The sequence below is a fragment of the Falco naumanni genome, chromosome 13, assembly GCF_017639655.2.
Source record: "Falco naumanni isolate bFalNau1 chromosome 13, bFalNau1.pat, whole genome shotgun sequence".
Taxonomy (NCBI): domain Eukaryota; kingdom Metazoa; phylum Chordata; class Aves; order Falconiformes; family Falconidae; genus Falco; species Falco naumanni.
Genome location: NC_054066.1, coordinates 18455891 through 18470957, shown reverse-complemented (window position 1 = coordinate 18470957; position 15067 = coordinate 18455891). Strand labels below are relative to the sequence as shown.

At 40.4% G+C, this 15067-nt stretch overlaps 1 protein-coding gene across 18 annotated transcripts in view; it reads right to left on the bottom strand.

Annotated features, from left to right (window-relative positions):
- Positions 1 to 5: 5 nt before the first annotated feature.
- LRCH3 (leucine rich repeats and calponin homology domain containing 3) overlaps positions 6 to 15067 on the bottom strand; it is a 68261-nt gene continuing 53199 nt past the window's right edge. For 8 of the 18 annotated variants that reach the window (XM_040613007.1, XM_040613003.1, XM_040613009.1 and 5 more), the window contains 6 exons: positions 14381 to 14429; positions 13767 to 13880; positions 13002 to 13120; positions 11308 to 11445; positions 9006 to 9083; positions 4332 to 6739 (listed from right to left, as the gene is read on the bottom strand). In XM_040613007.1, coding sequence (XP_040468941.1) covers positions 6539 to 6739; positions 9006 to 9083; positions 11308 to 11445; positions 13002 to 13120; positions 13767 to 13880; positions 14381 to 14429 — 699 coding nt within the window. In that variant the 3' untranslated portion in view covers positions 4332 to 6538. Of the gene's footprint in view, positions 3726 to 4331; positions 6740 to 9005; positions 9084 to 11307; positions 11446 to 13001; positions 13121 to 13766; positions 13881 to 14380; positions 14430 to 15067 lie in introns of those variants that run through there. The other 10 variants (XM_040613004.1, XM_040613015.1, XM_040613019.1 and 7 more) reach the window with 3 other exon arrangements.

Here is a 15067-nt window from a genome sequence, read left to right as displayed (position 1 = left end):
TTTCATTTAAGTTTTAAAACTTTATTTCAAATTACCCATGGTTTCCTCTCATATTATCGATGTGCTAGAAGTTCACACTACTGGCAGAATACAGGCAATTTAAAATAAAGTATACAATATTCAGACACATTTATATGTAACAGACTTAGAAATTATGGAATGTATTTACAGACATACAGCATGGGATGAAGCTTTAAAATCCTTTACTCTATTAATTACACGTTTACACTGTTTTCAGAAATAACAAAATTAGATCGCTTTGTAAAACATCACAATAGCTATACAAAAGAATTTTTTAGATGTCCCAATTCACTTTAAAAGTCCTCTGTTCCTAAAATGTTTTTTGAAAGAACCGTTTACAGTTGTGAAAGGATAAAAATACCATTTGCCATCGTGTCACGACCAAGAACAACAGGAATGTTCTCGGAGCTGTAAGAAGTTCTCTCTGATGTATTTTACGCAGGGCACCGAGGTCAGGGCCCTGGGACAGCCCCCCCCCCCCCCTCCAGGAGGGGGAAGACCCAAACGCTGGACACCCGAGTGCCTGTGCCACTCGATCTCAGTGTGTGACTGCTGAGCCTCAACCGCAGCTCCGTGCTGGACATGGTTTGAGGAAGGATGGCGACACAACGGAGTCGGTGTGTAAACACCGGCACACACGGAACACTCAGATGGATTCCTCCCACATCCTCCAACACAAATGCCCCAGAGGAAAGACAATTGCCTCTTTGCTTTAACACACAAAATAGAATTTTATACATGTTTTCTTTAAAATACTCTTTTTCATGGGATTCAACAAAAATTGCACATAAATACACCGAAAAATCCCAACCAATTTTTTGCAAAAGATAACCACACTTGGTTTTGGTATAATACATTAAATAAACTGTACGATGAAACTTCAAGTTTGGATTTTTGTCCTGAACATCTGGTCAAAATTTAGCATTTGCCAGCGTGAAAACAGGATTATAAACGTCAAACTAACATCATCACACACATGGAAACTGCCAGAGCGAACCACTGCTTAGAACAAGGTGAGTGATGCTGGGGACGCACCAGCCACCGCCCTTCCCGCGCGCCCAGCTCTGCGCACACGGTGCTGGCGCAGCCCAGTAGCTGCGTTAACCAGGCACAATGGGAAACGGCCGGTTCTTGCAGTTCAAACTCAACCCCCCACCCCATCAATTCCTAAACACTAGTATTCCTGAAATGTCAAACTTCCACCAACCTGAATACTGTTAAATTTCATTTTCCCTAAGCGCTGGAAGCCGGACTGGAGCAAACACTGCCCCCTCCCCCCACAATTCCATGAAGGGAACAGTTTTCTCAAAACAGGAATATTTAAATAGTCCACGAACGGTGTGCGACTGCAAAGCAACACGCCCTTGTAACAATACAGTGACCTAACGCCGGAACCTTAAGACGAACTCGGCGCCCCCCTCTTTCAAACCGTGTGCAGAGCCGAGCGTACAAGGATCATTAGTGGTCTGTACTGTTTGCTTGCGAGTGGCAGAATCTTCCACAGCAGAGACTTCAGATGCTTTTATGTAACGCTTCAAGACTAACTAACACTCCTTGCAAGTGAAATTCAAGACCTACTTAAGGAGGAAGGTACGTCTGTATGGAACTGCTCTCTCTTCCTATGTGTATTGCCAGTTACTGGCATTTTCGTTTCTTGCAGGGTGCTCAGGGCATCGGGCTCACCCCGTGTGAAAAGGTTTCTCTTTTCAGCTGTGCTGTTTTCAAACACCCTTCAGTTCAGGTGTTCTCCACTTGCAACGTGATCAAGCAATGCCAGTAAGAAGCAACTGGAATAATTATGTGAAACAAGGGATTCAACAGTCACCACAATGGACCTTGGAAGAAACACATGAAAATAGAGCAGAAACTAAACTGCAAATCAAAAGGGGAAAAATCCAGCTTTGACCCGTCCTTGCCAGTGTTCCCACAGCACATTTACCTCCGCAAAAATGACTTTTAGCTAGCCTGTGCCCATTTCTTCTCCCTTTATCCCCATGAAATCCTCCTGGCGTATTCTGCTTTAAAAGTATCCCCAGATGAAATACCTCTGATGCTGGAAGTTGGTTTCAGACCCCGTGCACCATGTATTAGTAGCAGAACGTTCTGGGATGTGTTAAATTGTCCAAAACCTAACAAAGGAACTGCATGGGTGGAGAAATGGATTTTGCAAGGTCTCTCTTTTGGCAAAAACAAATACTGTAACTGATCTGGTAGTGAGCTTGGCCTCGTCACTAGGACCAGAGCACACAGAGCTAGACTCTGTTTTGCAGATGAACTTTCCAACAAAATGTAAAACTTCTCAGCTGCCTCTCCCATTCCTGTATATTGAATTTCCATTTTTACGTTAAGGAAAGAAGGAGGAAGTAATGGTAGTTCTGTAAAACCAGTGCATCTCTCTACGTAAGCTCCAACAATAAAAGGCTTCATTTAAAGCCCTGTCAAACCCAGAAATAGAAGCTACCTTTTGCAAGAGATTGCTCCTTTAACAATATGCAGCCCACCTCTGGAAATTCAGTAACCGTGTTCTTAAAACGGTAAATTTCTCAGTTGCTGGGACATTCATCAGTGTTGGTATGTCTGCATGGGATGCTTCAACCTCTCACAAACATATTATTTGGTAACGGGTTTCCAATGATTAGCATGGCAAGCTGTAATTCTTCGCACTGCAGTGAAAGTACATCCATGACTTTTGACGACACCTAGGCGTCGTTTGATAAAACCACTGAGCAGCCAAACACATCCCTCCGTGACCAGAAGGGGAGGTGAGAGGACACAGGAGATCTCCCTCCACTGATGTTGGAAAAGTGTTCAGACAAAGACATGTTAAAACCCAAACAGAAAGTGAATCCAGTAAGAATGCTGATGTGATTAGTACATTTTGAACAGTTCTGATTTAGTATCTTTTACTAAGGGGTTTCCTGCAGAGAAAATATGTACTATTTTTTTCCCTTGGGAAAAAAAAAATCATTAGCTTCCCCCCTCCCCGCTTTAAAATTTTAAGTAATGAGGACATGCCAACACAAGTTACAGCTGCACGAGGTTCAACTCTGTTATCAAACTCCGCAGGTTAAGATTGTGTTGCATTTTTAAAAATATGTAACAGAAACAGCTGTGGTTCTTTGGAGGCAAAGGAACTCCCTTCCTTTGAACCCTGGGTGGGAGAAGAAAGAAATTTAATTCCCCATGTGCCCACTGCAGCAATATCCTTTTTTTTTTTTTCTTCTTTCCCCAAATCAATTCCCCCAGGAATCGCTTTCCAAATTCTACACCCACGTCTTCAGTCTACAAGGTCAGTTTCTACAGCTGGCTCCAACAGCCAGCCACTGGAATCCCCTGCCCTCCTCCCAATGAACTCTCATTTTAAATATGGGGCAAAAATATTGGTAATAAAAATGTTACTGGAAACTCTTGCGAACTCCAAAAAAATGGAGAAATGAAGTAAAACATTCCTGTCAGGAATCACGGAAACTCGTTTCCTTAGAACAGAGCTCTGTGTGTTTGGATGCACTGCACGGGCAGTAAAGTCTTCGCGTCCTTCTGCTTAGCCAAGGTAACCCAAAAGGTCCTGGAGGTCTTTACACAGCAGACAAGTGGTGAAGTTGCTGCTGCTTTGGGGGTGCCAGCTCCAGGAGCGCCTGGACAGTCACAGCTACCTGTGTCAAACCCTTCTCTTCTAAAATATGTAGAGGCAAACATAATTGCTCCTGAATGGGGAACAAAACAAAGACAAAAACAAAACGGATGAAAAACACTCAACCAAAAAGAAAAAAAAAATTAAGCAAAAGATGGCTGAAATATGAAATGTTATGGACAGCTAAGCACACACACACACAGAGGTATGAGATGAGATTTCTGCTTCTGACTACAGAACCATGAACTTGACTACCCAGAGAAGGTGGCCTTGGGCTAATCATTGTGTTCACTTACTGGGAAACTGTACAAATAAGAATTTGAAAAAGGACTGCGGGAGAAGTGAGGGGCAGCAAACTGTCCTCTGTCTCTGCCCATACTGAAACGGCAGCAGGTTATGAAACCAAAAGCAAGTGAACTTAAGGAGGGGGGAAAGCTTCGCTTCAACACGACGAGCCTGCTGCAACAGAGAGGAGGAAAGGAACCATGCCTTCCTCTCCACAACACACCTGCCTTTGAGGGACTCCTCGTGCCTGTTTAGCTATCAAACGTGAGGAAAGACCTCGTGTTACAGCAGAGAATGCGTCACTACTGCTCGTTTATCTCCCAGAAGTACACCTGCTTAGCAGGGAACCTCCAAAATCATTCTAAGGAAAAGAGTAATACGCAAAATGCAAAAAGAGGTTTCAAAGTGTTTATTAATAATTGTGCTATTCTCAGTCTAAGATGTATTTAAAGCCTCATCCTACGTAAGTCCTTGGCACATCCTGGCCATCCTTACTCCACAACAGTCAGGATACATGTCCAACAGTTCTCTATATCTGTAGACAATAACCAAAGTGTGTCCTTCCTATTGAGCTACAGAGATTATTTTTCACGTTATTTCCACAGCAACCTGTATTTCTCCACTCTTTGAATCTTTACGGATTTTTGATGTTAAAGAAATCCTTCGGCATAAACAGCGGCAGCCAACACTCCTCCCGCAAAGCTCAGTGGAGAGAAAACAAATGAACCCAGACTGAAATTTTCACAGTAAGCCATATGATCAGGCTGAAATACATTTTTCTTCCAGCAAATTTAGGTTATTCTGAAAAAAAGTGTGCTTTTGGAGAAAACACTTGTAAACTTGAGCAAATAAGCCTTATCTTTCTTCTTATGTAGGCAAATAGATAAGGGGAAAAGCTTTGGAATGACTCCTTACCACAGACAGTCATGACAAACAAAATTTAAAAACTGGAAGGCACTGTTAGTGTAAAACCCCTTGCAGCTTTTATCACAGTGTTCATTAGGAGAAGTTAAGAAACACAGGAACAGAGTTCGTTTTAGTTCATACCAATAAGCAGTGCAAAAATAGCTTATTTAAAAATAAAACAATCTCCCCCTGTCAAAGGTTCCCTCTTTCCTCAAAAATGTTTTGCTTGGACGGAACACTTTGTGTGATTTGGAAAAGAGGGCATCAGCTCCTCTACTTGCTCCTTTTGTTAAATACTCACTTTATGTTACGCGAGCTTGTGAGATCCGTGTACCCATAACACACTTTTACTGGTAGCGACCACATTTACAACTGAACTCCTGTGTATCTTAAACTGTGCTTCAGAGTTGTTGCCAGGTTAACATCGGAATGCTAACACCACTTCAACTGGGCTTACAGGCCATTTACTGTATTTTCAGCTATAACAGACATTTATTGAAAACACATTTGGAACTAGCCATGTTACTTAACACTTACCTGTCACTGATCTCTGAGCAGAGTTCCCTGAATCAATCTACACTCTGAGGAGACATGGTCTTTTACACATCACATGAGGAGTGCCCTGAAGTTCTGAGGTGTCCCTGAGACATTAAAGCATTAAAGCACCAGGATGCTTTTCCCAGGGAGGGAAAAGCTTTGAAGCTTTACAGAAGACTACCTGAGTTTTGTAAAACAGTGAAGAGCGATCATGCAGCTGGGGCTTATATTTCTGCAACTGTATGATACAGAGGTTTCTGAAAACGACAGGATAAGAGGAAGAAGGGAATAAGCATAGGACAAGCATGGGTTGTGGTGCCCACGATCAAGTGGCAACTCAAGTTTTTGTTAGGATCTACCCAGAACACAGTAAAATGCTCTGACGTTCTGTGGCATTTGATAGAATCTTAATGATTTTTCCTTCTGTGCCAGAAAATTTTTTCTCAAAGCTGGTAAAGAGCTCAGTTTCTCTGAAAATTTCCTTCTTCATCTGTTACGAAGCTCAAGGAGCTCAGGATTCACTAGCCATTATTTTAGAAATCCTGACTCAGAGGAATACACCAGAGTCTACAAATATGAGAAATCAAATGCTCTCAGAAGCAGGATATGGGACTGTGAATAAGAAAAAGAAGTACCAGTTACAAAGTCCTATGGACAAAACTTACCAGACCATGTCTCCCAAGACTGTGAGATCTCATCAAGAACACTGATGTTAAAAAAAAAAATACTTTGCATTCTTTAACATTTTTCATCAGATAATCCTCAAGCGATTTACCAAAGTAGGTGCAAATCCCATTATACAGATGGGGAAACTGAGGCACAAACTGCCAATGCAGTTTTCCCAGTACTACATCACACTTGCCAGCAGACTATAGCATGCACCCACATGTCCTGACCTCTGCCCCTTGCTCTAGCCCATGGACAGCACTTTCTCCCTTGTAAAAGCAACATATCTGCTAAATATGACACAGCAAATACAAATGTGAATTATGTCACAGATGGTCATGTGGGTGCACCAATGTGTTTGCACATCGTACTTGTCACCTCTGTCCCATCAGTGGGAAAGAAAGCACTTCATACACACAGTCTTGACAAAACCCAAAATCCTTCCCAAGCACCGGAGCGATGGAGGGAGGAAGCGGCAACACTACCCTTCAGCTAGAGAAAAAAGACCCAGCGATAGAACATACAGAGTGTTAGCATCAGAGTACAGTAAAACACCACAAAGCCCCAGAGCTGAATGGAAAGGGAGACAAGACTGGATTCTTCTGAATCTGTCCCCAGGGAAAGAAGAGTCTCAACTGTTCTTTTAACGCTGAGGTTTAGCTGAAGAATGTCAGAAGGGGAACAAAGATTGTCCTGTCCACAGTGTGTAAGCAGGAAGGGAAAACAGACAGAAAAAAAAGGTCAGTTAGTCATAGCAACATCCACGAAGCAGTCAGTTACTAGACATCTCAGATATAACCTACATGTTTGAGAAGCATATCACAGCTGGTTAAATCTCACAAAGGAATTTGCAAGACTCCCATCGAAAAGAGCTCACTTAATGCAAATATTTAGCGTTCAGTGAGGTGCCTGTCACCTTTACAGCTTAAACACGTATCTATTCTTTGTTGTGAAACACAGCAGTTTGCACATGCCTTACTGAAAACCATTTTTCTCCAGGGGAAATGAAGAGGCTACGGGTTTCCAAGATGCTATTGGCACTGAGTACTCACCAAAGCTAAGTCTCCACATCTATCTCAATTAACGAAAACAGTAGGACAAGGGATTATTTATGTGTAACATGCTTGAATGCGGTTTCCTGCAGAAATATCTATTACTAGTTAAGAGATTAAGTGTTCTGTAGCTATTCCCACTATGTATCTTTTCCCTCCCTTTCACACAGGTAACTGCTGTATATCAGTGAAATCTAGACACACATACCAATCTGTTCAACTCTTGGTTTCTTTTGATGCCAGAGCTTTAACTAGCAAAGTCCTATAGAAACAGCTACTCTACTGTGGTGCCTGTAATTAGCATTCTCTAAAAGCAGCCTTCCCCTTAGAAGGTAAGTATTTCTACATAGATCCATACTTTCAGAAAGCCTTTTATTTTTGTAATGAGAATTTAAATGAACAGAAATACCTGCAGGCATCTTTTCAAGAAAAATATACTAGGCTGCCACGCCATTCTTGCATACAGATATCTTACATTCACATCTCAGTAGATATGTAATGTAGACATGTGAAAGCAACTTTAGAATTCAGGTGGGGGTATTTCAGTAAGTTTCCCCAGAAACACTCTCCTTGAACTCTTTCGCATTAAAGCAAGAAATATGAGAAAAACAGGAGGGTCCTAGACAGTAGGTGTAGTAGATGTAGCAGACTAGATCTATAGGGGACTTTTTCTTCAGTGGCTTTTTCACCTGTGGGTCACTTTTTAAAATGTGGGTCATTTCAGTGATCTGCTCTGTACTGCAATCCCATAAAAATTAAATCTTCGTATCTGAGGGAGCTATTCATAGGGAGGCTGGGATGGAATTGAACAATTTTGCCCCAGACAAATTTATATTGTGCAGTTCTGCTGGGAATAAAAGCCTGAAGTTTCTTAGGGGACCAAAATAGTGCAGGGTCTCAAAGTACCAACAATCACTTACAACTCCCTACCACGTTCCAACGCGATTCACCACTGAGTCATGTGAAATTGCCAGGCAGCTCAATAAATATGCTATCCTGAAATCCCAATGGCTCAAATGCCTGCAAGTGAAGCTATCTGAAAACACCAGAAAACACTGCACAACTGACTGAAGAACACTGCTTTTAGAAATAGCTGGGAAATGAGTCACTAGGTCTACTTTTCCCTTTCTCAATACAAAAGAAAACAGCACCTACAACAGAAACACTAATGCTTAGCAGTATAAGAAACCAAACAAACTGATGCACTAGAAGTAAAATTAAGGAAAACACGGTATCAAAACTATTTGTACTGAGACAGCTGCTGAATAAGACAAAGGGGAAAGTACAGGACAGCATAAAACAGGGTAACTGGACTCAGATAAGACTATTTTACATGCTCCCACCTCCTAGATCTTCCAAGTTTCAGAAGGGGACAAGGAATACCAGAAGATAGACTTCTACCACTAGCACGTAACAAAAGAAGTAGGATCTATGCAAAGATAACTACCACCAGAGAAAGGCCAATAATACTGCAACTTGTTTGTAAGACAGTAAAGACATTTACATAAGAGAAGTTTTCTGAAGAAACATGAAAAGCTTTGGGATAAAAATAACACATGCAAAACATCATCCAAATGTTATCCCACTTTTAAGCTGTCAAACATCTAATCTTGCAATTGCTTTACAAGAAACACTTCGCAATTCTAAAGGCAGACTCAAACTGCATTGGCTATTACAAATTCGAGACACAGCAGTAAGTGAATCAGACCTCTGATAAGCTATATCTGACTTCATTTTGCTCTGAAGACAATGCAGAAGTCTGATCCATACTGCAAGACATGGCTTATACCTGAACCTTCTAAACTTCTAATCATTCCGTTTTCATTCAGTCTTTCAAAGTTTTATTTTCTGAAGCATAACACAAAACTGCACCTGAAACATTTTCTCAGGATAGTAGAAATACATACCTGAGGCACTCCAATCCTTCTGCAAGCTTCCAAGAAATTCTCCACATTTCGTCTGCATTTTGCCATTGTAAGTTTAGGCTGCAAAGTAAAGCAGGCAGGCATACAGTGCTCTTAATTGGCAGGATTTCAAAAGATCTTTATTTTTTATTTAAATAGAACTCTTAATAAATCTCTTTGCCAAAAAGACACTGCACTGACATAAGCTTCTCTAATTTAAAGCAGGCTCTGTTTAGAGAAGGAACCTCCAATTTCAAAGCTATTTTATGAAAAAGCTAATTTATGCATGCTGTATGTTTTTTTTAAAAAAAGACAATTCTAAGCTGTGCACTATTTATATACAAGCTGTTACATAAAACTGGCTAATGCTTTTAGTGACTACAGCATAATACTTTTAAAAATACATTTTGAATGAAACACACATGCATGGCTTCCACGTGATTTCAGAGCTATTTCATGATATAACAAATCTGGAGTCTCTTCTGGATTACAATACAGAAATATAGAAATATCAAACCATATTTCAATTAACAAAGGGATAAAATCAAAAAAAGGCTAGATGAAGCAAAAAAATAATGGAAGAAAACTGGAACTGAAGCTTGTTGCTTGTAAGCCTCTTGTAGATGTGTTTGATGTAGCTGTCTGAATTGCACTCACTGGCATTTTTTCAAGCAAGTTTTTTTCTACAGTTAGCTTTCACACCTCTGCACACACATACCACAGCACGGGCTCTGTCTTGTTTCTATTCTTGGAGCTTATTCTTTTCTGATAAAAGACACACAAGCTTCTGGCTCCTTTGAACAAGCTACCAACAGTCTACACAGCAGCACGCAGCGGCTGCTGTAGCCACTATGTTCAATACTTTTTCATAAGCGGTGGGGTTTCTGCTCCGTCAAAGCGCCATATTTCTCCCCCAAGGAAGCAGGTTAAAGGCTAGCACTGACTGCTTTCTCTGGAAGGATGAAGGGAATACAAAGATCACATTGTGCCTAAGGAATGCCATGATGCCTCTTCTGCTCCTGGAGCCGTGTGGCTAAAGGCTGCCTCTTCCTTGGGATTTATATGACAAAGCCATGATTTAATTCCTAACACAGAATATTCAACAGCACATAAACCCAGGCCATTGAAAAGATACTCTCAATGACGCAAGTCTTCTGAAAAGCAGCTGTATGCCTTTTCTCTTAATGATTCCACAATCTGCCTAAAATGTTGGTGTCTCCAGTTCAACCCTTCCCAAAATAATGAGGACATCTGCTTGTTCACATTAAGTCCAAGGGATAGGAACCACAATGATATAGTAGGCAGTCCTGTAAGTGCCAGTTCAAATACCAACCAGCACAAAGACTGACTCCAAAATAAGGAAAAGCAAACACAACATGCATATTTCAACTTCTTCTCCAAGGTACAATCTTCAGGTTTTTTCCCTTATTTATACAGTTTAAAGGTGCATAACAAGCAATCTGCTCGTCCATACTTTTAAGTAGCTGACCCTAAGTATTTTCAATGAACTTTCTGAATTCCACAAATACAGATTAGGTAAATAATCTGTCATTATTTCACAGGTCTTGACCTTTCTTTATTCCTGTGCTTTTCCTATGTGACAAAAAGTAATGCACTCAGAAATAGATGATCTTCATTGCTTTCCAGAAACACTGCAGTTAGGCAGGGTAAGAAAAAAAAAGTTCAAAAATTTTAAACTTTTCTGCATGTTTCCTTCCTTGCTCTCAACAGTCCCCAGATACAATTGCCTTTTCTCCTGTTATCACAAAGGTATGACTGGATTTGTTTTGTTCCAGGAAATGCTGCTCTCCAAGTAGCTTGAGTGTGCTCTGCTAGAATTTCTAAGCAGAGAAATTTGTAGTGCTGTGAAGTAGACACTGGAATCAACTTGGCTTCTCTGCCTGTTTTTCAGCGTCTTGTGTATTGAGACCCTAAACGTCGTAGAGAATATTATGTGTCTCTACTATCTGTTTTCCTGAACTTTTTGGATCTTTTGAAATATCCTATTTCAGTTTTCACACTAAACTGTCTCTTATTTCACTAGTTTTCAAGTTAACGTAGGGAGGACTTGAAATGTTAACATTCTCTTACAGTCTGTGTTCGAAGTAACTTCATTTAAATGAAACTACCCAAATATAATTTCTTGTAATGATGCTAGAGACCTTTTCTAGACAGAAGAGATGGTTATTTTTTGTCATGTATGTTCACAGAGGAGGATGCTGGATTTAGCATTTGTCTGGATTACAGGACTTTGTTGGATGTTATTCTGGACACGTATAAAATAGTATCGTTATCACATACTTACAACAGCAGGTGAGGGGACATGAATGCTGGGAACAGATCGGGGGCGCACGTGATTAGCTAAATGGCACAGAACAACACCATCAGTGAGAGCTGCTCCAAGATCACTGGGCAATGACACTTTCAACCGTGATTCTATATTCTGTAGAAAAATTAACATGGGACACACAAAAATTAAGAGCTGGTTTCCTCCAACTGTTTAATTCTGCAGAACATTTTACAAAAGGCAGAATGCTTGCATTACAATTCTCTGTACATCCTCATGACATTTCCAAACAGCTTCCTGAATAACATCAAGGAAAGGTCTTTGCACTACTGTGGTCCAGAGCTGACCACAATCAGGGAACAACTGAGTTCAGTAATGAACAGTTTTCATTGGACAGTACAGGGGACTAATGCACCCATTACTCAAAAATAATGGAAATCAGGGTCTAGGAACAGTATTCCTAATCCCACATATTCTCAGAGAACGGTTCTGCCAAAGGCAAGTGAAAACTACTGTCTTTGTGGGTTGGAGGACAACACAGTTAATGGAATTCAAGACAACCTTTTTGCCTTTAAATAAAAACCTGAACTACTTGGCATAAGGAGTATTTAAAAAATGATGTAGGTAGTATTTGTGTGAAGGAATGGACAGAAACTCTATTCAGCCTTTTAATCTTATTTCAAACATTATGTGAATTTCACTGAGTTGTTCTACTGTATCTAAATTTTTTTAAGTATTTTTTTTTTTACAAAAAAGTTTTAAGCTTACCTGGGAAGCAGAACAAGAGACAGACTACATACAAAGCATTCTGAGGTAACAGAAGAGAGGCTCTGCAAACAGCACCGAATTTTGTTTTGTTTTATTTAAGATAACTTCCTCCTTTTAGAGAAAGGAGATCCTATTGTAAAATTTACAAAGAGAGGGAATTCCCTCTGTCCATCTGGGATGCTTATGGCTTTTAAAATCAGCTTTAAAAAGTAGAAATTCTTATTTCTTGTGAAAGTTCAAACAGTTAATTAGAGCACCTCAAGGAAACCCTTCATGCTCTTCAGAAACAAGTCTGGGGCAAAGCAGAGCAGTACCTTAATGCCATGTGGCATTCTCAATATTCATGTGTATTGTCATTGTACCCATGCACAAACCAGGAGTGTGGTGGCCCTGAATAGACAAAAAGAACAAGTACAAGGAATATTTGTGCCTCAGTTGTTCTGCACTTAATTAAGGGTAAGGTAAGAATCAATAGATGGATCCGGAGCACACAAGGAAACCGTGCCATCAGCATGACTGGCAGTAGTCTCTGCGCTCCCATCTGCTTTTCTGTAGGCTTTAAAGCAAAGAGGAGTTTTAAAATAAGATTAAAAGGAGACAGTGAGGCAACTTTCCAGGGAGTTCCTTACAAGTGTGAAGGCTGATAAGGATGAAAGAAAGCACAAATTCATTTTAAAAGCAGAGATCACCAGACACTCAGGAAGCAATCAGCACTGTTTATTTTACAGAGTTTGAAGCTGACTTTACCCACAACAAAAAAAATAAGTGAACATCCCTGCATCCACCTGAAATGACCATTTAGGCTGTACAATGCCATTTAATGTCAGTCAACCGTGCACCATACTGGTCCAGTGAAATCAGTCCAAAACAGAAGGACAGATTTAGCAGGGTGCATGCAGTGCATTTACTAAGATGTCCACATACTGGCTCCTGGCAGCACTTACCTTACGTAGCTGCTCTATTAGCTCCAGCTCTTCCTCTCGCTGTTTGGAGTTTTGTCGTACTCTAGGGTCTGCAGAATCGTTAGCAGGAGACAAGGCACGGGCAGAAGATGAAGTAATGACTAAAAAAGCAGCATGAAGGAAAGAAAATCATTAAGCGTGGTTTGGCTGATTGTCCTTCACTGCTGTACTACACATGTACACACAAGGTTCCGGAATGGGTACAGTGCATTCCTTTCCACAAATCTGTTTCTTTCATTTGATTATTAATCAAACTAATGATCTGCTAATCTAAATGAGGTGTTCTTTTTAACACATTTTCCTTTGTTTAGATTCTGGTCCTTCTGTTGCATAATAATCATTCACAAAAGAGGACAAAGTTTTGCTGGATGGAGTACGTAGGAACAGTTCAGCCTTTCTACAGAAATCACAATTTTCTTATGTGCTGCTGTGCAATGCAAAATTTATCAAGCTGCCTTCATCAGCTGTTGAAAGCTTCTGTGCATTTCCTTGCTGTACTTTTAGATGCAAGCACAGACACAAGGAAGAGCAAATTTCCACACTTCCACAAATACAACAAGAGAATATCTGAGAGCTATAAATAAAAAAATTGCTTATTCACAAAGTATTTAAAGCCATGTGTCTACAAATGGAACTCTAAAAGTTTCATGACAATGACCTGAAGTAATAGAACAGTACAAAACCTAGGTAATGCACATGTTAATATAATGTAGCAAAACTAGCTAATTTCTGAGCTATATAACCTACCTTTGTTTGCTTCATCCCTGACAGCTGCTCGGAAAAGGAAACTCTCAGGTCGCTGGGAAGGGTTTCTATAAGAAGGCGGGGCTGCATGGCCAGGATATGGAGGGGAAAGGTGGACTAAACAACGTGGAAAGGCACAGGAAAGGAAAGGAGGAAGAAGTAAACTGTTAGAGTTTAAATAGGAAATGGGTTCAGCAATGTGGTAATTAAAAAGAACAAACCAAAAATTTTAATATAATAATGACAAAATAAATTACAGCCATGCATGATAAAAGCACAGAGCAGGAAAAGGCACTTCTGAGGACACTTGCATGCAAAGCACATTCCACATACCAATTCCAACAACTGTTCTGACTGTTGCTGAATGCACCTGTGTGCCAAAGCTTGCATGAAGGCCTAAACCAGCCAAACCCAATGCTCTGCCTGAGGGCACGCTTCACCCCTGTTGTCTCCCCCCTCATGTGTTTCAAAGGAGACCCAAATAACTGGGTAAACTCTCAAACACAGCAGCATCACATACAGAGATGGGAACATACGCTCCCTTCTCTTCATAGTGCAAATGAGCAAGCAGGCATTTTTATCTTATTTTTCAAAATTTTTTTTCCTTTTCCTGTTACCTGTCTGAGTGGTAGGTGAGCCGGGGGAGATGGTAGATCTGTCATCACTCTGTGGACAAAAAAAGCAGAAGAGTATCAATGGTCCTAATCTGCAAAGGCTGTGTCTACATTTTAATTTGCTGTGGCTTACTCCATCCATCCAAATGTGTTTCAGGAAAAAACCCAGAAATGTGAAAAAAACATAGTATATTGTTCCCCAAGTCTCATCTCTGCAGAAAGTGACAGTTTTCCCTTTTGCAGAAATTACACAATTGCTTTTTTTCTGAGTAAAAAGAATGATGAAACAGCACTGACTGGGCAATGACAGATCTTTGTTTACTCTTCCTTCCAACCAGAACTTTCAAAGTATTCCTTGCAAAGGGGATACAGAAAGACAATAATTAAATAACATCCAGAACTTGCATTATAGCAGCACCTATAAGGATACACCTCTGATACCTTTGCTAATGCAAAACTGCTATTTACTGAACACCTCTCTCCCCAGTGAAACACACCGTGGTTTTATTACAGTGCTTACAGAGAAAAACAATTTTTTGTGATGAATGCATTCAGTATAGCAGTTTCCACAGAAGAGAAAGAAATGTAGGATATCTGTGCTCAAAAGAAAGCTGGTAAAGAATACAGTAAGAGTATTTTTGATGAACTCTGTCAAAGTAAATAATCTTGTACAGAAAAAGCAACATCAAA